The 21,841-nt window shown below is 42.5% G+C and overlaps 1 protein-coding gene across 3 annotated transcripts; it reads right to left on the bottom strand.

Annotated features, from left to right (window-relative positions):
• Positions 1 to 824: 824 nt before the first annotated feature.
• Positions 825 to 21,789, bottom strand: glrbb (glycine receptor, beta b). 3 transcript variants are annotated; one of them, XM_058065185.2, is made up of 10 exons: positions 21,471 to 21,788; positions 17,040 to 17,178; positions 12,252 to 12,358; positions 10,192 to 10,259; positions 8,363 to 8,589; positions 7,055 to 7,137; positions 6,830 to 6,970; positions 5,776 to 5,928; positions 3,519 to 3,844; positions 825 to 1,773 (listed from the first exon to the last, which is right to left on the bottom strand). In XM_058065185.2, the coding sequence occupies exons 2-10, from the start codon at positions 17,159 to 17,161 to the stop codon at positions 1,477 to 1,479; spliced, it is 1,524 nt and encodes a 507-aa protein (XP_057921168.2). In that variant the 5' UTR covers positions 17,162 to 17,178; positions 21,471 to 21,788; the 3' UTR covers positions 825 to 1,476. The 3 variants fall into 3 exon arrangements, with proteins under 3 accessions (XP_057921168.2, XP_057921167.2, XP_078644568.1); XM_058065184.2 differs by having other exon boundaries at positions 3,504 to 3,844; positions 21,471 to 21,787; XM_078788442.1 differs by lacking the exon at positions 825 to 1,773 and adding an exon at positions 4,938 to 5,098 and having other exon boundaries at positions 3,698 to 3,844; positions 21,471 to 21,789.
• Positions 21,790 to 21,841: the final 52 nt, after the last annotated feature.

The following is a 21,841-nucleotide window of genomic DNA, read 5'->3' as shown; positions in this document are numbered from 1 at the left end:
CATAACGCGTGTTATTTGTGGGTTGAGGTCAATTTAAGCCCACTAACTTGTCTGCAACCAAGAGAGTGGCTGTTTATTCAGTCTGAAGTAATTTCCTTTTTTCCCACTCTATTTTCATTTGTCATTACCTTACACAATTACTAAGGCCAACTCAATTCATTAGGGTTGCAACTAACGATTTTAATAATTATATCGATAAATTAAGTGGGTTGTTGCAGCTCTACAATGTCTAGTTTTGTATCCAGACGTCCAGGGAAGCCAATCAAACGTCAATATTTCATTGCTGCATCCAGTCATCTCAGCATTAATATTTGTGACTGATTAAAATGGATTCTTTGCAATCAGGCAGCATGTCTCGATGTCTGGAGATAAACAAAAGACCGTCGGCGCTCGTCAAAGCCCGCCTCTTGATTGCTGTGACCCCGTTGCCGTGACATCAGGTCAGCATCCATCTAGTTTCATTAAGCCAAAGACACATTTCATACGAGTCGTCGTGCAGTGATAGTCGGGGTCGTCTTCCGAGCATGAATAATAGATGAGCGGTTTGGCACATTAGGAGCGGTCAAGACTCTACGGGATAGAAACATGGCTTCTTTTTTTGTGTCTGTGGAGATTCTCAGTCATCCAGGTTGTGGTCATCTCCAAAGGTTGAATCGTGGCCTTTTAGTTAAAAAAAGGACAACACTTGAAGTGTGGAGTTTACCTGTTTATGTTCCTGGTGGTCACAATAGTCTTTAGAGAGGGCCTTGTTCGTTTTTGGGTATTTTGACTCCCACCCCTGACCGGCGGTTAATGGTCACATGATTGCAACGCGACTGTGTCAGTTTGGCTCACATGGTGAAAAGTCATCTTTTATTGATCTTTGCTTGCAAATATCTCACAATCGCGCTCGGGGATCCGCTTTTACAGGGTGGAAGGGGGCAGAGGTGGCCTTGTCACATGACTGTCCGAGGTCGCCGAGCATCTCGAGAGCAAATCATGAAGGAAGAACCCAAAATCAATGTTTCTAATGTCTACTTCTATAATCTTACACATGCGCGTGTTCTCTTGTTGAAACATGCAAAGTAAAGCCAACTTCCAGTTCCACCTTTGCAACTCATGAAACAGGTGGGCAAATAAATCATCTAATCATAAATAGCTATTTACATATTCTCTTTTATAGATCTGTGCATCTCACAAAGCTGTTAAGTAAATAGTCTCTCTTTCCTGATTTGTTTACACGCCATCCATCATCTCAGGTGCAGTCAATATATTCATTGGCAGGAAAGAAAGGCTGACTGGTCATCTAACGCACAAATGATGATAATTAACATTTAGATATGTAAAGATATATATTCGTATAGCAGGTTTAGCTTCATCTCAGCAGTCATTTTGTACGGGAAAGATTAACACGCTGGAGATTAGTTCAAGGAAGCACCGATTTTTGGGGCTGGTGGTGGTGGTGGAGGGGGGGTGTGACTGAGGGAGTATAGACGATCACAAGTAAATAGACCAGTAGATGACGTTGAAGAAGAGAAAGGAGAAGGGGAAGAGAGCTCGCGCGTACAAGTCGACCCTCTTGGCGGCCGACGGGATGACGGGTTTCGGGGGAGGGGGTTTCTTGTTGTTCTTGGCTTGTGATTTTCCCGCGCCGCCGCTCGTCTCGATGGGCTTCCCGTAGCAGTCAAAGTTCGACAGCTCAAAGTCCCGCGGGAGCGAGCCCACGATGCTGAAGTCGTTGGTGCGCAGGTCCGACTTGGAGGTGCACACCTTCTTGCAGCGTGTCTCGGCCACCTGGGGGCGAGAGATAGGGCGGGATTGATCTCTGCGTTCCACATGTGCAAGCATGCATGACGTAGGAGCTGAGATTGATTGGAACTGGAAAAATTGACAAGACAATGCTGGTCGAAGATGATGACTTTGTCCACATGCAATTCATTACATGCACCTTTAAAATTACATGAAATACCCCAAAATGACGAAAAATGTGCAATTTTCTTTAAAATAATTATTTTGAAAATCTATACTCAGTCTATACTAAATGGTATTGGGTAGAAATGTGCAATGTAAACCATATATGGTAGAAACTATCTACTGTATATTTGACCTGGCTAGCTGCTAGTATTATGGTTACTAGTTGTGTTGTGGAATAATTGACTATTTGATGGTTCGATTAGGATTTGTCTGATTTGTATTATCAATCTCACGATCTAATCATATGAAAATGTCATGTGATCAACATTGTACCATTCTAACTTCATGGGGGTACTCACGGCTGCTGCTGAACATGCATTTACACACAAAGTCTTTCTTTTTGTTTTAAATAGCCTATTTGGAGACAAGTATTTGTTATTCTCTAAAAAAAAAAAATATTGGACTATTAGTCGACTCCGCGGACAAATCAGATTCGACTACAAAAATCTTGTCAAAGACGGCTCTAATTGTTACTAAATGGGGATGTGGAATAATAAAGCAGAAGCCATGCTATAACCGCTAACCTATCTTGAGTAGCAAAAGAGAAGACTAAGTGCTTAACAGTCAAGATGGCACCGCTTTACAGTGGAGAGTAACAAGAAATTAGCACATAGATTAATGAGTCTTATTACCACCCGTGTCAGCTTTGTAATCTGTAACCTCTTTAGCAATGGTTCTATTATACGTTACACTCCAAAGAATTGTGTTGTTATTGCAAGAAGCTGAAATATATTGTGGAATACATTGTATGTGGAATTGAGGCCATCTCTAGTATTGGGCAAAGGACGGACACTTGTGGAACTCCATCACAGGTACTATATAGCAGCGCCTTAGTGGACAATGAAAGTCCAAACACAGTAGAGCCTGTAAAGTTAAGTACCCCTGATGCTGCACCATTTCAACCAATTTTGGGTGAAAATACTCTTTAGAGTGGATAGAAAGGATTTATTTGATCCTGATGTTTTGCACAGAAACCCCTTGGATAATATCCACCATCAGGTGGCCTCTACCCTCCCTCTGTGATGTCACAACCCCAAAACGGGATGTTGTGATAGCCAATCTCTAACAAGCTGTCATGCCATAAAAAAAAAGCTTTTTGTCCACCTCCCTGAAGGCTCACGGGAGTGAACGAGTTCTAATCAGACGGCGGATGCTGAAGTCATTAAGCTCATCTAAGCTTCATTATTTTTGATTTGCTTTTGACAAGAAAGTCCATTAAAGCACAATGGAGTCATGTAATCCTCTCAAACCCAACACGGTAACAGACTCCACAGGAAAATTAATTTCAATTACTTGCACAATCGGGAAGGATTACGTGAATGGCATGCACGGGTCGGATTTGACTCTTGACCTCTGTTAGAATTTTGCTGTTTTGCATTTAGATTACATCTCTGAACAAGAAAGTAGGAAGTGTGACATCATCTAAAACATTGTAAATAGAATTATTTTAGGTCGACAGAGCCAGAAATAGCCAGGACTGAAAGTACAGTGCAGTATTCTGGATCTTCCAGGGTGAAGGCATGCAAGTCAATCAAAGAGGATACACTGACATGCAAGGTGCTGACATGGAGTGGCGTCCCTCCGGTCCCATTGACTGTGTTGTTCCTGGCGGTGGTGGTCACGGTGGTGGTGGTGGTGGTAGCGGTGGTGGCAGCAGCAGTGGCGCTCTTTCCCATGGCCTTCTCCTTGGACGCTATCTTGGCCTTCTCAGCCTCGATGCGCTTGGGGCTGTTGAGCATCACTTGGACCACGGCGTACTCCACTAGCGAGGCGAAGCCAAACAGCAGGCAGGCGATGAGCCAGATGTCAATGGCCTTCACGTAGGAGACCTTGGGCAGCTCCGACGCCAGCGAGGTGCACTCAGAGGACAGCGAGAGCACGGACAGGATGCCTGACAACAGCAAAGACTATTAGTTAGCTTAAAGGTAGGGACTCTTGTTGCCATTGGTTTTCATTCTTTATGATCTTGGATCAGTCTTTTCAAATGTCAGCTACCACCCCCTAAGATCCTGCGGCGACTCAGTTGCAGAATCTCATTAATCCCTAAGGTAAACTTTTGGGCGCCTGCAAGGATGAATTGGAACCCTTTGTGAACAAATACTTAGCATTAGCATTTTTAAGCTATCTTTTTCTTGTCTTATGGATCTGATCATCCTTAGTTAGGACACATTTGTCCACTTTCTGGGTTGATTCTGAGACTTCCCCAGTCCAAACAGTATCACCTTCAGTTCCATACGAAGTTACCTGATGGACTGTTTTAGTCTTGACCTCAGTTTACATCAACACCAAAAAACCAAATGCTTTTGTTTGTGTTGCGTTCAAGACACATGACTTTTCCTTCAGTAGGATGCCTCTGATAGCCTCTAATGACCTGGGGCCTCATTTATAAAAGTATGTGTGGAAATCTGACAAAAAGGCTCCAGACGCCAGAAACTGAAAATATGCGTATGGACAAAAATATTCACTATACGTATATATTCAATATACGCACACATTCATGTAATTTATGGATGTATTTACCGGTCGGCCCCCCAAATCACAGGCAACGACACCCCTTTCACTGCGGTTCGTGCAGAAGCAGAAACGATTACGGCGTCACTTAGTAAGGAATTTTAACCCCCATTAACCAGCGTCACTCCCCTTCCATTAACGAAATGTTCCTTCAGAGACTCGATAAATACATTGCCATGACTGGTGGGGTCTTAGCCCCCACCATACACCTCATTAAGGCGGGTTTGTTAAGGTTCCGGGAGTTCTAATCAAACTCGACCATACTATTCTGATTAGTACTTGGGTGGAAGACTCCCTATGATTAGCGGATGCTGCATGCTTTGGGTCAGCATTGATCAAGGATGCAAGAGGGGCTGGATGATGGTTTACCTACCAGTCACAGGTTCTGTAGATAGCATGAAGAAATACTCAATTTGGACACACACAAAGGAGCCACACATACACAAGCCAGGAGCACCTGAGTGTTGACTGACCTGCGCTGATCCCATTTAGAGAGGAGTCAGAGGACGGCGCCTCCCATGCGGAGTTGAAGTGATGATGGCGTGAGGGAGGTGATAAACAACTGGAGGGAGGATGGAGGAGAGATGAAGGCAGTGGACCAGTGGACGGGGATGACGATGCAATTCATGCAGCCCTATACACACATACACATAACACGGCCAGCTGTGTGATTCATGCACGAATGGGGACGGAATTGGACATTTCCAAGAAAAAAACAATTGGACAAAGAATGGAATAACGGAGCTTAGGTTAAACGTCTGAGCAGTTTGTTCCTCGTTGATAATTTCCTGGTTCCTGTGGATATTGTCGTTCCATGTCACAACTATCCTACCGATTTTGATGACTCAATGAATCACCATTCCCGAATGTTTAAACCATCAAGTAGCAAACCAAAGTGTTGAGACTTTTGAAGTATCCGCCAGTCCAAACCAGCTGCCCTAGATCAGCTTGACCTGGTTTTTGAAGGACTTCACGCTTGGTGGTGCTTTGCTGCGGGTCCAATCTGTCAATTACATCTGTTATTTATTGATTCATCACGTCCAGAGCCACGCCGGATACGGCCGCATGCTTGCTAGATAAGGTCCTTCATGCTGTCAAGGTGATTGATGGCATCTCGGCGGCTATAAAAATCAGCGATCCGCTAAAACATACTAATCCTCCCCAGTGATTTCTGTTTGGTACACCGTGGGATTTCACACCTAATTACACACATGCCCCAACTGTTGTGGCTTGGACGCCGGGAAAGGATATTTACACATCTTTTGTTGGTGGAAGACAATGAAGTGGAGCAGGTTCAAAAATAGTCCCTACCCAAAGGGACTCTGGCAGCGCTGGCGTCAGGGTTGATCCAGAAGGACAGCCAGGAGAGGACTACGATGAGGAGTGTGGGCGCGTAGACGCCCATCATGTAGAAGCCGACCTGTCGCCTCAGGGTGAAGATGACCTCCACGCAAGTGTAGTAGCCTGTCGGGTAAGAGAGATGAAAGAAGCGATTGAGTCCACGGAAGACAAAATCATGTTTGGAATTATTTAGTCTTCTTTTATGGATTTGAAATCGAGTCTCTTTATTGGTGATCCGGATTTATTTAGATCGGATAGATCTAGATCAGAAGGACCTGGGTTTGAATCTTCGGTTGCAAGTTCAGTCTGTATAGTACATTCATTCATTTTCTACCGCTTATCCTCACGAGGGTCACGGAAGGTGCTGGAGCCTATCCCAGCTGTCTACGGGCAAGAGGCGGGGTACATCCTGGATTGATGGCCAGCCAATCACAGAGCACATATAGACAAACAACCATTCACACTCACATTCATACCTATGGACAATTTGGAGTTGCTAATTAACCTAGCATGTTTTTGGAATGTGGGAGGAAACCCATGCATGCACGGGGAGAACATGCAAACTCCACACAGAGATGGCCAAAGGGGGAATCGAACTCCGGTCTCCTAGCTGTGAGGCCTGCACACTAACCACTCATCCGCCATGCAGTATAGTACATCTGTATAGTACAGATAAGTAAATAGATATGATCATTTTCCAAATAGTATTTCAAAGATTTCCGTCCCCCTAGTGGGGGCATGGCAGAAAATAATCGCGACGCGCTGGTTCAGTGGGACATGTGAGCCATGCATGACCAGGAATATCTGGTGATGTTTTTCCTGCTTATAAGAGCTGCCTGTATCGCAGCTCAGGCTCCAAGCACTGAAGCGCAGAGGCAATCTTTGTGTCCAGCCGTGTTGCCATGGTAACTTGATAAAGGGCTGACTCATAGCCAGCGGCGTGTCTCCAAAATGTTCGAGCGCACAGCAATAACATGGCTTGTGGGTGTCAGTGTTGGATTTTGCCATTCTAACACCAACACACCTGTTCCTGCGTAGAATTTGGTGCAGTTGCCGTAATCGATGTCTTCTTGTCGGATGTCAAACTGGGGCAGGGCGATGGCGTCCATCTGTACGGGATCTCCAGTCTGCCACATGAACTGCAAGTCGTCTGTGGTGTAGCCGACTGGACGGGACAAAATTCCATCAGAAATATTAAAAAAAAAAAAAAATGCATCTGGGCGTGGCTTTAAATATGACCGAAACTCACAGCTTTCAAGTTGCATTTTGCACCTCTGGGTGTCCATGGGGAACAACGTCAGGTCCAGTGGACAAGAGAGGGTGACAGACAACCTGAGGGGGAGTGTTTTTATTAGCGTCTCATTTCCACATGGACAGGATCTCATTTGTAAAAGAATAGGGAGTATGCTCTCCATCTGCAGCAGATAAACAAATGTATACAGATAAACATGTGCTCCACTGCGGTAAGACACTTCATTAGGAACAGCTGCCTTTGCAAAGACAATGCTCAGTTCGGATGGCATGGCGTCAGAATTATCTAACAGGTTATTTGTGCTAGCATACAACAGTTAAATACTTTTAGGGCCTTGTGAAATCCGTGTGATTATGTGACAAATTCCATTTAATTTTTTTGCTATGTACATTTTTTCTATTTACATTTTGTAGAATTCTACGGAAGTCCGTTTTTGGCTCTGAAAGAAAACTATATCCCAAGTGGTAAGCCATAATTATAAGGCAAAATGTCTAAATTATGTGATAAAAAAAGTTTAAATTATGAGACACAAATTGCACGTGTCGACTTCTTTAATGGAGCTTTCGTCACATGACACTACGCAGTTTGCATCATAATTACAACTTTTTTTTATCTCATTTCGACTTTTTATCTCAATCCTGACTTTCCTATCTTATAATTTTGACTTTTCTATCTCATAATTGAGTCTTTTTATCTTATAATTATGACTTTATCTCATAATTTCGACTCATCTCACGACTTTCCTATCTCATATTTAATGACTTAAACTCAGAAATTTCACTTTTTATCTCACAATTTTGACTTTTCAGCTCATAATTCTGACTTTCCTATCTCATAATTTTGACTTTTTATCTCATAATTTTAACTTTTGTGTCTCATAATTGGCTTAACTCGTAATTTTGACTTTTTATCTCATGTCTTTTTAGCTCATAATTTTGACTTTATCTTGTAATTTTGACTTCTTATGTCATAATTATTACATTTTTATCTCAAGTTTTGACTTTTTATCTCATTTTTATGACTTACCATTGGCATATATAAATATATACATATATATATATATATATTCTTTCAGTGACGAAAACAAGCTTCCGTAGAGTTCCCTTTACCTTTTACATTATTTTACCAGCCTAGGGTGTGTACTTTTGGGACAATAAACAAAATGTCTTTCAATTAAAAAAATCCTTCCATTTATTGATGACATTGTCAGCCTCTGCACACATTTCTCCAAAATCCTCCACCAACTGTAACGCCTGTGCGTTTTGCTTATACCGCTTGTATCTTCTGTCATCCAAATGTACCTACCTCATACTGATGAGCACGTCGCCGTTCCGGAAGATGAAGAGGAGAATGTTCTCCTGCGTGACATCGTGGAAGTTGGCGCTCTTTTCGTTGGCGAAGAACAGGTCGGGCTTCCAGAGACACTTGAACATCTTGGGGTCGACGGTGAGCGAGTCGGACTTGAAGTCCTGCGGCAGCTTGAGCCTGGGGTCATTCCAGCGCTGTCGCAGGAAGATGTTGACTCTGTAGTCCTGTGAAGGTTCAGGGCGGCACATGAGGTTACTCTCCACTGTCACCCTGAAGCACTTTTTCGTACGTTTTTTACTGGATCTTATTAGACTGTGCAGCGACAAAGCATTTGACATTGTGTCACTTCTGAAGGCAACAATCCACCGTATACTTTACGTTGGTTATCTCATGTTTGGTACTGCACTTGACCATCTTTATGGAGGCTGTGAGGCAGCTGCGCACCAGACGACGGCCTGTACACGTGTACAGACATTCCCTAACAACAAGCTGGGCTTGGTTCTGTCCCGCTGTGGGCCAGGACCACTACCAGGGGGAACACACACACACAGGAGAACAATGTGGTCCCCTACAAATGTTTAGGCCATCAGAACCATTGCATGTTGATCGGTGGTGACAAGAGATGTAAACACGTGGGCCTTCTTGAGGCGCTTGAGGCTGTTTTGACCTCCCGTGGAACCTAAAGTAAATATTGCGCAATAGACACATGGAAAATACTAATTTCTTGCAGATATGAAGAGAAATATTATACTCCCAGCAATGAACAAGTCAATTATTAAACATGAGAAGTAACTGCAGTCAAACGTTGTTTTCCGAAATACCAGGATTTTAGTATAATTGAGTTTTTGATGCCTCTGTTCTCCTACACAGTCTCGGTTTTACTAAAATATCGCTCTTAACAAAAGGTTTGATTTTTGTACGTTGGAGTTCTGATGTACTTTCTGCTTTGCTGCGTTTGGCCCCGCCTCGAACTCACACACGTTCCACAGAACCCTTTCAAAGTACATTTCTTTGTGGCGGCGTGCCAGTATCTTTAAAGTGAGATCTTATTTTCAAAAAGATGTTGTCATTTCTTAACAGTCCACTCGGGGGCTGCTCTGTTGGCTTGTGTCTTGTCCGACACACCTTTTTTTTTTTTTTTGAATCTTTTCTTTGGCCGCACATCAAGCTGCCCTGTGCCGCATTTTCCCTTCTGGAGGGATTTAACGCAGCCAGCAAATCTCATACTGAGGAGCTGTAAAATGTGGAAAAAAAATAAAAAATGAAAACAACTGCCACAGTTTATAACGTCGAATTAGTCATCCTCCCGGCAAAAAATAGATGTGCTAACGACGGCGGATGTGAGGTTGCTGCTCGGTTGATGGACGAGGGATTGTGTGTGTGTGCGTGTGAATGACATTGCTTACCCCCACGCAGGCAAAGTCTGAGGGTGTCTAATCTCTTTGTCTCCCACTTGTTTAAATATATGATGCTCATTCACTCCTTTTGACTGCAATTACTCAAAATAACAAACACTTAAGCGAACCCAAAGGATACACTTTATTACAAGTTCTAATTAGATCAAAGTATGAGAGCTGTATTAAAAAAATATACGATGATGATAATGATGATGATCGGTGTGGATCAGAGAGTTATAAAGTCACAAACTAGACATGCTGGCATATCATATAGTATTCATGTAACCCAAAGTCAGCCATGTTCTATCCCTTCATTAGCATTCCAGCTGTGCTTCCTCATATTTAAGAAATTAAGTCATCAGATAAGCGAGGCGTGAGAAGCAACAAAATGTGTTTGTGCATATTTCTGCATGTGACGTCAAATCTCACCATGGTCGTCTCCTGGATGGAACCAAAGCTGTTGATGAAAATGTTCACCCGGTCTTCCACTGGTATTCCTGCATTGTTGGAAAGAATGGTGGAATATTTAATTAGTTGCGAATGGTCACTGACTTATGGACAATCATGTCTTTGCCAAACAATTTTTAAAGAAATTTCTTAGTTGTTTACATTTTACCAGCTATAATTCCTCCTAAATGCTACTAGTATATAATTTGAAATACCCTCCTCTTATCAGCCAGTAGTTTCCAATTCTAAACACATGACACTGTTTTACTTGCTCTAGATCTGTTTGGTTTAGCCTCAGGCACTGATTTCAAAGGTTCCGGTGGGATGGCTATCGGGCTGTCAAGCTGAGACGAGATGGCTAGCTAATTTTCCTTGTCGGGTGTACAAGTCCTAGTCGAATATTTTATGCTAGGCACCGCTGGAGGCTTCAGTCTAGTCTGGTATCCCATCTCTGCAAACCCCAACCTCCTCAAAGCAATGATCGTTGAAATGCGCCTAGCATAACAACAACCATTTAGATATTTTTTATTAATTTTTTGTCCAGCTGGTTGTAGCTTGCGGCACGGCGGTCGCGTGGTTAGAGCACAGAACTCACAGCTAGGAGACCAGGGTTCAATTCCACCCTCGGCCATCTCTGTGTGGAGTTTGCATGTTTTCCCCGTGCATGGTGCATGCGTGGGTTTTCTCCGGGTACTCCCATTTCCTCCCAGATTCCAAAAACATGCTAGGATAATTGCCGACTTCAAATTGTCCATAGGTATGAATGTGAGTGTGAATGGTTGTTTGTCTATATGTGCCCTGTGATTGGCTGGCCACCAGTCCAGAGTTGTGTTATAGTTATTTAGCTATTTGAACTGTCGCAAAAGCAAAAAAAGTGTCAAACTGAAAGTTTTCCAAAAAAAATCTCATTTTCTCCCTTTTTTGTTGGGAACTGATATTTTCCTAAAACCAGTCCACAGTTGTGTTATATTTATTTAGATATTTGAACTGTCGCAAAAGCAAAAAAAGTGAAGACAAAAGGAAGGAAAAGCGGTAGAAAATGAATGAATGAATGTTTGTAGCTTTTTCATCTTTCGGACACAATATCTTGCCATTCTCTCCAAAAATTCACTTTGACGTTTACAGGCGATGAAATGAAAAATATGCAGGAAGTCTTACTGGGATGACGTCACAGATCAAGGGGCTACAGAGTATGAGCTGTCTTTAAAGTTTAGCATCTTCAAGATGAATAAACGAGAGGCCCAAGTATCAGCCTTTGTCAAAATTTGGAGCTGAATAACAGCGCCACCATGTGGTGTATTTGTCAGATAAATGCTAGCACAGGCAACACAGTCGGGGTGCATGTTCTGACAAATTTTCATATAGTGTCATATGTCATATGATGTCATATGTCCTATGGTGTGCATGCATGGCGTGTTCCTGGTCAAACCGCATAGTGGTTGATAAAAGCAAGTAGGTTTTATAAGCCTTGGCCAAAGGAATGGGCAGTTTAGGAGATCATGACATGCTGCTAATGGATGGCTTTTCGGGTCACTCCGGAATCGAGAGCAGATGTTTTGCTCGCGGACCGGTCGATTGCGCTCTCAGCACACTGAGCTCAGAACAAGCAGCCACTGATGGCTCTGCCAAGGGCCTGCGGATGGACGCTATTTAATGTGAAGATCGACCTGAGGAGTGTTGAGGACATCAGTCCAGTTTTTTTGGGGACATTCATGACTGCAGGCTTGTGATTTGTTGTAGTATATGCTGACAGTTGAGTGGACTTTGTTAGCGGTTCTTTGCGACGAGTGGGAAAGTGTTACTTCCCCACTAAAACGTTACATTTTTACTTGATCACAGCATGTGTGTGCGTGAATCGGAGACATCTGAGTGTCTCTGAGGAAAGATAAAGCTCTACCAGATGCCTGCTCTGACTGAAGATCGCAATGATAAATCCAAAAGAAGACATCGAGAGTATCCAATGTGAAATTAGCATGACACCAGCGATCAAACGGTCCTCATAAAGGCGAGACAGATGGGGATGAAAAGGGATTCGGACTTACCTTTGAAGTTGGGTCGTATTCTGGGATCATAGCTGATCAGTAACCTGTTCAAGATGTTACTGGTGGAATTGGCAGGGACTCGGGCCAGATCCTCGGATGACAGCTGCCTGCAAACAAAGGAGAGCCCAGTGTTGGCCATCACGTCGGCAGGTCACATTCCTGGCGAATGAATGGTACGGCAGAGGCACAACACACTCATCACTCCGCTCTGATTCAATTAAGGGCCTCAGGAGAACTACCGGTGGTGAGTTCCATTAGCATCTGGAACTGGACCACCCAACCAAACAAGAATGAACACGTGGAACGACGCTCGGCTCAAAATTCAGCATGCGGGGGAGGGAGCTTCCAGAATGTGAAATATGAAAAGAAGTAATTCATTGATCTGCTGTTTTTTAGCAGATTGCTCATAATAATAATAATAATAATATACCTATATAATATAATAATATACCTAGTTTCAGTTACCGCTAAACAATATGTAGAAATGATTGTCACAATCTTGAGTCATTGCTTTGTGTTTGTCTCTTACAACGGATTATGACTTTGTCTGCCAAGAGCGAAAACATGAAGGTGAAAGTTTGTTTATTTTTATGTTCCTAAGATGATTCTCATCAGTCTTTTCATCATCATTCTCCATGAACCAGATGGAACCTTGGTTAGCATCATTAATCCGTTCCAGAAGGTCCGACTGGAAGTGAAACTGAATCAAAATTCCAGAAAGACGGTTTCATAGTTTTACAGTTATAGTTTTACATTTGAGTGGATAGCATGCAGGCCTCACAGCTAGGAAACCCAAGTTCAATTCCACTCTTGGCCATCTCTGTGTAGAGTTTGCATGGTTTCCCTGTGTATGCGTGGGTTTTCTCCGGGTATTCCGTTTTTTTTCCCCCAAATTGTCAATAGGTATGAATGTGAGTGTGAATGGTTGTTTGTCTATATGTGCCCTGTGATTGGCTGGCCACCAGTCCAGGGTGTACCCAGCCTCTCGCCCGAAGACAGCTGGGATAGGCTCCAGCACCCCCGGGACCCTCGTGAGGATAAGCAGTAGAAAATGAATGAATGAATGCGTTTTACATGCGACTGCACGGCGTACCGAGTGGTTAGCATGCAGGCCTCACAGCTAGGAAACCCAAGTTCAATTCCACTCTCGGCCATCTCGAAGGGGAATTTGCATGTTCTCCCCGTGGGTTTTCTCCGGGTACTCCGGTTTCCTCCCACATTCCAAAAACATGCTAGCCTCTCATGCTAGCATGCTAGCCTCTCGCCCGAAGACAGCTGGGATAGGCTCCAGCACCCCAGTGACCCTCGTGAGGATAAGCGGTAGAAAAGAAATTAATGAGTTTTACATGCGACTGCACGGTGGAGAGTGGTTAGCATGCAGGCCTCACAGCTAGGAGACCCAAGTTCAATTCCACTCTCGGCCATCTCTGTATGGAGTTTGCATGTTCTCCCCGTGCATGTGTGGGTTTTATCCGGGTATTCCATTTTTTTTCCCACATTCCAAAAACATGCTAGGTTAATTGGCCACTCCAAATTGTCCATAGGTATGAATGTGAGTGTGAATGGTTGTTTGTCTGGGATGTGCCCTGGGATGGGCTGGCCACCAGTCCAGGGTGTACCCCACCTCTCGCCCGAAGACAGCTGGGATAGGCTCCAGCACCCCCGCGACCCTCGTGAGGAAAAGCGGTAGAAAATGAATGAATGAATGAATGTTTGTGTTCACGCCCAGTACAAGTTTCAGGCCCCAGATTCAAAAACATGGGGACAGAGCTAACTTGAAAATGTATGCAAACCAAGGCAAAATGTTACCATACATTTTCCACAGGGTGTACACTAACCGAGGTCCCACGCCTGCTAACTAACGAGTTGGAAAAACTCCATTACTACCAAAGCCAATTCCAAAATGAATGCGTTCCGTCCTCATTTTCACCGTCATCTGACATAAACCATGAAATGGTCTTCTAAAATACCAATGGACTCACGGGGAAGGTCTGTGCTGTATTCTCATGTCTTACAGCTCCCGTTTGGAATGCAATGGACTTAATGTGACCTAATGTAGTGTTTAATATAGCATATGTTTCCCCACTAGCACGATCCATGTGATATATTGATTTGATTGATTGACAGGAAATGTAGCACATCATTTCCCACATGAACATTCTGGAAAAACAGTTCCCCTTTTTTTTTTTTTGCAAAGATAGCCAGTGTAACACAAAGCGTGAGGATGTTTGGATGTGGCGGAGGCGGCGGAGGCGGCGAGGCAGAGCAGGTCTGGCAGGAGAGAAGAGAAGAGAAAGCCGTCCCTGTGGGTGGTGATGAAACCTCCTGCCAAAGAATTTCCCCTTCTCAAAGCACTTTACATATCATTATATGAACGTTATCCTGCACAGAGGACCGGTTTGAGCGCTCCGCAGGAATGTTGTGCAGTGTGTGTGTGTGTTGTGCGGTTTCCATGATCAAAGTGAAACACATAATTCCCATCCGATAAACCTCTTTTTTTTTCCTTCTTCCCCTCTCTTTTAACAAGCACTGCGGCTAAACTGGAACCAAGCGGCTCCTTACATCCACAAAACACATCTGAAATATGTCACAGCCATTTCCAATACCTTCATTTGTTATTTTTTCTTTTTTCGTTAAACATTTGATACCATTTAAGGAAGCAGCGTTCCCATATACGGTACATGCGTATGTATCGACTCTATGGGCCTGTCGGGACATAGATGTTCATTTAGTTTTGAGAAATGTCAAGTTCTGGCTGTTTTAGGCCGACTCATCTGTTAGCCTCACACTTCATTACAGTCGCCAGAGGAATGTGCTCTGCGGGTGCCAACTTTTACTGGTGATAAAGGGCCACCTTGATGGAAAATATCCACAGTCATGGCTCGAACATGTGCGCTGCATTGTGGGATAGTATGTGCTTGGGCTGGGCGATATGGACCAAAACCCGTATCCTAATATATTTGGATTGGATATCGGAATACCATATGTATCCTGATTATTTTCCACAAAGCGAAGTTACCGTGTTCCCTCGTTTATTGCAGGGGATAGGTTCCCAAAATAGGCCGCAATAAGTGAAATCCGTGAAGTAGCAAAATATATTTGTTTAACGCTGTACATCCCCTCAACATAGACTTTATACACTTTTTCTCAGACAGTCTTTAACATGTAATGTAATGTCCTCACATTTGTATTTTCTTTAACCTTCCTCTTGTGTTAGCTTTCTGGTATCATCTCTTATGTTACCGGGTCGGTTTTGACCCATGTATTAAATCAGTGTATAAAATACACTAAAAACAATAAGTTACCATTAAATTTGCTTCTCATGTCTTGATTACCTTCTTAGGCTTCCTCATCCATGAAAATGTTGGTTTTAATACTTTTACTTATTTTAATACTTTTGGTGTGGGCATTTAAGGCCTTTTTTTGTCACTATACAACTCCATTTCAATTTCCAAAAATGGTAAAATGAACCTCAAAAGAATCATATCCATAAATTGAAGGTTCTTTTGTTACCTGGCTATTACTGAGGGCTATAGAACATATCTCTTAAATAAATTAGTTGTATTTATTTTCTCATTTTAGTATTAATCACTAAAGAAACATCTATGGTGTTCGGGTCAATTTTGACCCATATCTATTAATGTCAAGAAAAGTTTTCATCAACAAAATGAGAATCCCCTGAAGCTTACATGATGAGAAGAGGAGCTAGTTGCTAATTGTACACTTATGATTTCAGTTTTGGCTCAAAATATTGCTTTATAGTCATATTATTATAACCAGGTCGAAACTGACCATAACAATACAGTGGTCATAATTTCAACCAGACCATTTTAAAATGTAGTAAAAATTATTTTTTGTGGTTTTATTTTGTTGAAATAGAGTTTCCTGACAAAGTCAAAAAGCCTTGATGCAATAAACAAATGTTATGTGATTATTTTAGTGCATTAAAATGTAATACGGGTTGGTGCTGACCCTAACACAAGAGGAGGGTTAAACACTCTCAAAGTTCAAATTTTATTTGAATTTTAATAAGGAACCTACTTGGTTGGAGACAAGAAATTATTGACTCTTCGCCATTCGACTGTGGTGTTTTTGTGTCCTTGTTGGAGCATGTTGCCAATGTGTAATAACGTTGCAAAGGTTCTCGTGCTAAATAATTGCGAATCTGAAGCTCACTAGACATCGCGAGTCCATTGATTCCAACAGGTTTTAAATCATTTTTTTTCAACCATATCTTTAGCAATGTTATAGGACACCGCTATAGTAATTGCACACCACTTTGCGCTTTTCCTCTCATGAGGAATGCAACAGTAAAAATAAGCAAGCAATGAGCTTTGTGCTGTAGCAGGGGCTTTGTGGAGTTGTGCAGCCATAAGTGTCTCAGCCCCGCAGCTTCATGCATTCGTACTGGGGTTTGTGCCCAGTTTTAAGGTGGTGAAAAAAGATTTGTAGTGCTTAGCAATTTTGTTCTTATTGCTATGCTGAACTGGAACACCCGCCAAGGGATTGTCTTTTTGGATTGAATCTTGCAGGATGAGGCAGAAAAGTCACACACAGCATACACATGGCAAAGTAGAACCATCATTCCCCCTTTCCCAGTGGTGCATGAGTATTTGATTGTTTACTGTCTGTTTAAAGAACAGATATGATCTGAGTACAAAGTGCTCCAAACATGCAGTATAATTATTTAAGTATTCAAGGTCTCCAGATAAGCGAGGAATATTTAGGAATTTCCATTTCTCCAACAAGAATAACAAAGTCTGCTGTTGTGTTTCACCGTGTACTTACGATGGACAATAAACCTGCTTCCCTTTCTTTTTCCCCTTCTTGGTTCCCTTTTCTTTGGCAGACGCTCCCTGGAGGCAGACGCAGAGGACCAGCAGGAAGACGACAAGCTTCTTGACGCCCATCCTGGAGCGAGTGGAGCCTTGGAGGTAAAAAAAAATAAATAAAACAATTTTAGAGGATGCTCCAGGGTGAGCAATCCAATCATAAACTTTATGTCACACATGACTCCCTCACACTTTAATGGTTCACGTGTGAGCTTACGCATTCCTGGGATTTACGTCTCTTAGCTCTCTTTCTATTAAACTGTATATTTCACTTTAGTAGAGGACATCATTCTTTGCATTTCAATTGGCTGCCTGCCACTGGGTTTACAATGCACAGAAGGGGGTAGCCCATTAACTGGGGGGACAGATAATATCCTCCATTGCTGTTAAGCCTGTCACGATAATCAATAAATCAATTACTGCACGATAAATTAAAATAAACTCCATAATTTTGCCAGCCTGGATATATGAAACATGTATGGGCATCCTATTCTTTCTCTACCAAACAAGCTGGCTGACAAGAAGGTTCACTCTGTGCATCTGTAGCAACACCTGGGCGTGTTGGTTCTATTGATATAATCAATAAATCAATTACTGCACGATAAATTAATACAAACTCCATAATTTTGCCAGCCTGGATATATGAAACATGTATGGGCATGTGTGGTTGTTTTCCTATTCTTTCTCTACCAAACAAGCTGTATCAACTGTATCTGTATCAACACCTGGGCGTGTTGGTTCTATAGCTGAGTGAATATAGCTGTCATTCACTCATTTTGTTCCAGTGGGGAGAGGCGGGCAACGGGGAGTACACTAGCTGTGTGTGTCATGGGCTACACAATCGAATCCCTTCTTTTTGTCTGTTATGTATAAAAGACGATAAAGGGTGTGCAGCAAAGGTAAGGTAATTTTTTTTTGTATTGAAAAGTTATCAAACCGAACTATGAATTTTATTGTTGCACCCCTATTAAATACTCTTGAGAAATAAAGTTTATTGCTTTTCTTGCGGCTTACTCGCATTATTATGCCTTATATTATCGTTACATTAATGAAAACATGGTTTCAAAATAATGTTGACAATAATTGTACGCAATCATTTGTCAACAATTATTTTCCCGCAAAATTTGTTATCATGACAGATCTAATTGTTGTTTACTTCCTGAGTCACCATGTGATGATGTCACACTATTTACGTAACTCTTCCTATCAAGCCCCATCGGAATTTACCTTTCTAAACAGCATACTAAAATGAACTACAACAATCCCGCACCTAAAATGCTAAATCAAAGTGACTAGCATACAGTAAAACCGGTCAGCGGAGTACTGTGACTGATTCATGATTCAGGACCCGTCTGTACCAATGTGACCTCCAAAGGCTCAAATTAGCGCCCATTTAGACACGCGGTGGAGTGTAAGACGTAAACGCGCGTGCACCACGATGCACCACATCTGTACCCGTGTGTTCAGCATCAACCCCACACCATGCTTTGGTGTAAACAAACATCTCGTGTGCACAGTAATCGCAGCCATAAATCAGCTGCCAGCCTCTGTGCCCACGTGATGCATTCCTCATTGCAACACTTTGACCTTTAAATGTACAGGATAGGAACCTTGCAGTCAGGCTTCTCCTCACCCCCCCTCCTCTCCCCTGCCCTGTGCTCAAGCATCCTGCACATTAAGTGAAGCAGTTTATTGTCTAGACTCACTCTCTTGGCCCGCCAACTCACCGCCTGCTCTTCTGCTGCTCGTTTATCATCGTATTCATAAGGAGACGTCATCGCCATTGCCCTGTTGAACACCTTTTACCACCTCGCCCTTGCTAGGTCAACACTGTTTCATTAATTAGGATGTTTAGGAATGTGTGAGTCAGGTGGGTGTACATTGCACACACATACACACACACACACACACACACAAAATGCTGGATCGGAATCAAAATGTGAAGATTTATTGTTTGGCCCATGCATGCCCTACAACTTGGAAACAAATCAAACTTTTGCTTAATGGCACTTATACACAAAGTAACACAATCACACAACATTATCTCAAAGTGGAGCATGATTGCATATCACTTGAAGTCAGCACTGACCACATTTTTTGTTTTCTTTTCCAAATATTTCAACTTTCTTCTTAAATCATCTTCACAAATGATCTTATCATAATATTATGACTTTTTCTCCCCAACCTCATTTTGCCAAAGTCAACTGGAAAGGACACCTCAGACCAGCTAGACCAGTAAGACACCATGACATGATTGATACATGGAGCACAACACTGTCCATCAAAACAAAACATGAAATGTGGGCTAATACTTTATAGATAATTTATCGATCTATTGGTAGTTCTTCATATGCTTCTTCTAGTTTTTCTTCAGATTGGTATCATATCGCATCACATCGCACCTAGCGCAGAAAAATAGTATTTATATATTGTTATATATTTATATATTTGTCTTAGCTCCTACAATAACAATGCTACTGTAGCTTGGTGTATATACAGGTCGGGTATCTAAATAGAACATTGTTGGTGTTTTACAGTCAAAGCAAGTGTGTACTGTAATGTGTACGGTTAGCTACTACATGCTAGTTCTTTATAAGCTGATTTTCTCTGTTTAGAACGCACAGAAAAGTAATCAGTTTGTAGTTATTATCAATGTTAGTGTTTTTTTAGTCCCTTTTCATCGTAATATTCATAACCAGTGCTTAGCTTCTTTTTACACTTGTATGCCAATTAAGAATGCCATAATGTTACTTCAAAATACATTTCTGTAAAATTAATAGTGAGTGGTTTATGGTGGGGGGTGGTTTGACACTCCATTGTTCCGCCTTCACTCCAGTGCGTTATTGAGAGGAAATACTAATCTTGTATATATACTAATATATATATACCAATACTAATGTATTGCATTGACAGCTTTTGTTGCAAGTTATTTTCGGCCGGTGCATTTCCTCCCTTTCCTGCTAAAACCCACTGCAGCATCCGTATGCTGAACCAGGCAATGATATTTTACTGTTTAAGAAATGAATCTGTGTTTTTTTCACGTCTTTTGCAGATTTCACTCATGCTTTAATAGTCGAGCTGGCAGCAAAACTCCTTTATTTTATAATTTAGCAATTAAAAAATGACCAAATCTTCTCCCAATATAACGTTCTTCATTTCCTGCCATATTCGTCTCGTGCCGGTGATAAAGCACAGTTAATAAACGAGCGGAACAAATTGTTGAACGTTATCGGACGTGCCTCGGAGGCTGCCAGCTTGTGAAATCCAGGGAGCCGAATCCTTCAAACTGACTTTGCCAGTGGCTGAAGTCGTCTCTCTCTTGCTAACGACAACCATGATTGGCCCTGCTTCTGTTTGCTGTCGTCAGCGTTAAAGTCCAGGCATGTGTGATGCGCCTGCCTTAAGGTCAATGAAGCATTGCCATGTTGGTCGCTGCATGTGATTGCATCCATTTCTACTGTAATATGAATAGAAAAATGCATAAGGTGGGTATCTACCCCCTTCAAACCCTCCTGCCGTTGTTCACTCACAACACAATCCGGGTTTAAACCCTAAATATGCCTCTATTGAAAATGTCACCACTAATGTATGATCATATCATGTATCAATGAACACACAGATGTACTAAGCTGCGGCAGCATCTGACAACAGCACGCAACTGTGGTGCGTTCAAGGACCGGCGAACAAAACGCAATATCTCAAATGAAAGACATATAAATATGCAAAAACTGTAGGCTAGTGCATCTGTATGTATTATCATGTAGTAATTAAGTATTACATGATATTAGTATGATATAATATCATAATAATAAGCCGCACAGTGGTCGAGTGGTTAGCATGGAGGCCAAATAGCTAGGCTACAGCATACCGCCGCAACTCTAATGAGGTTAAGCGGTATAGAAAATGTATGGATGGATAATAACAATAGTAATAATCTGTCAATATTTTTTAAATCACAACTTTAAAACATTAATTAGTTCATCGCTTCAAGCAAACTTGCGTGCAATTTCTATCGGTGGTATGAATGGTCAAATTCAGCCCAATATAAGACTTCTAGCTAATATATGAAGGCGTCCAATTAGGTGCTGATGCAAATGAGCTTGTGCAGGTGTACCCAATGAAATGGCCATAGAGGTTGCAGTTTATTCTAGACTCCAAAACGAGGATGATTATAGCATTATGAGGTTGTTTTGGGTGCATAAAGCGCGCAAAGCAGCGTCTGACACAGCTGCAGGACCAAGCAGCTGCATTGGAGTGAGAGTAGCGACCACCATGATGCCAACAAACACACACTAACACAAACATACACAAGGACACCAAGACACACCACGGACGTAAACAACAGCACATTACGACAACGTCAATCCATATCGTTCATCTTCATCACCTGTCAGATGTTCAAGAAACTCCCCCGGTGAAAGCTAGCTGTGCTAATCGTCGTTAACGGCGCCTTCCGGACCTTTCCATCCTCCTCCTCCCTCCTTCCTTTCCTTCCTTCCTTGCTCCCTCCTCGCCGCGTCGAAGCTTCCTGCTTTGTCTCTTTAGAGCAGAGTCACATCGCGGCACAGCGACATCATGGCTGCGAGTCTTGTTGCTGTTGTGGTTGCTGTTGTTGTTATTTTTGTGGCTGTACTGTATTTTCCTCGGCTCCAGAAGCCCAAGATGGAGGCTCGGCACCTGTCATGCAACATGCGCAGTACAGGGTGCGCAGAGGAGCCCCCCTCATCGTCAGCACCACGGAGAGGGCACGCTCCCAGC

This window comes from Doryrhamphus excisus, linkage group LG23, assembly GCF_037039965.1.
Source record: "Doryrhamphus excisus strain RoL-2023G ecotype Guam linkage group LG23, RoL_Dexc_Guam_v1.1, whole genome shotgun sequence".
NCBI classification, from domain to species: Eukaryota; Metazoa; Chordata; class Actinopteri; order Syngnathiformes; family Syngnathidae; genus Doryrhamphus; species Doryrhamphus excisus.
This window is presented reverse-complemented; position numbering and strand designations above follow the sequence as displayed.

Coding starts and splice junctions, on each gene's coding strand:
- glrbb (XM_058065184.2), bottom strand. CDS start 17,161: ATGGGCGTCAAGAAGCTTGTCGTCTTCCTGCTGGTCCTCTGCGTCTGC. Junction 12,359..17,039: donor AAGCAGGTTTATTGTCCATC/GTAAGTACACGG, acceptor CTTTGTTTGCAG/GCAGCTGTCATCCGAGGATC. Junction 6,971..7,054: donor CAAAATGCAACTTGAAAGCT/GTGAGTTTCGGT, acceptor TGTCCCGTCCAG/TCGGCTACACCACAGACGAC.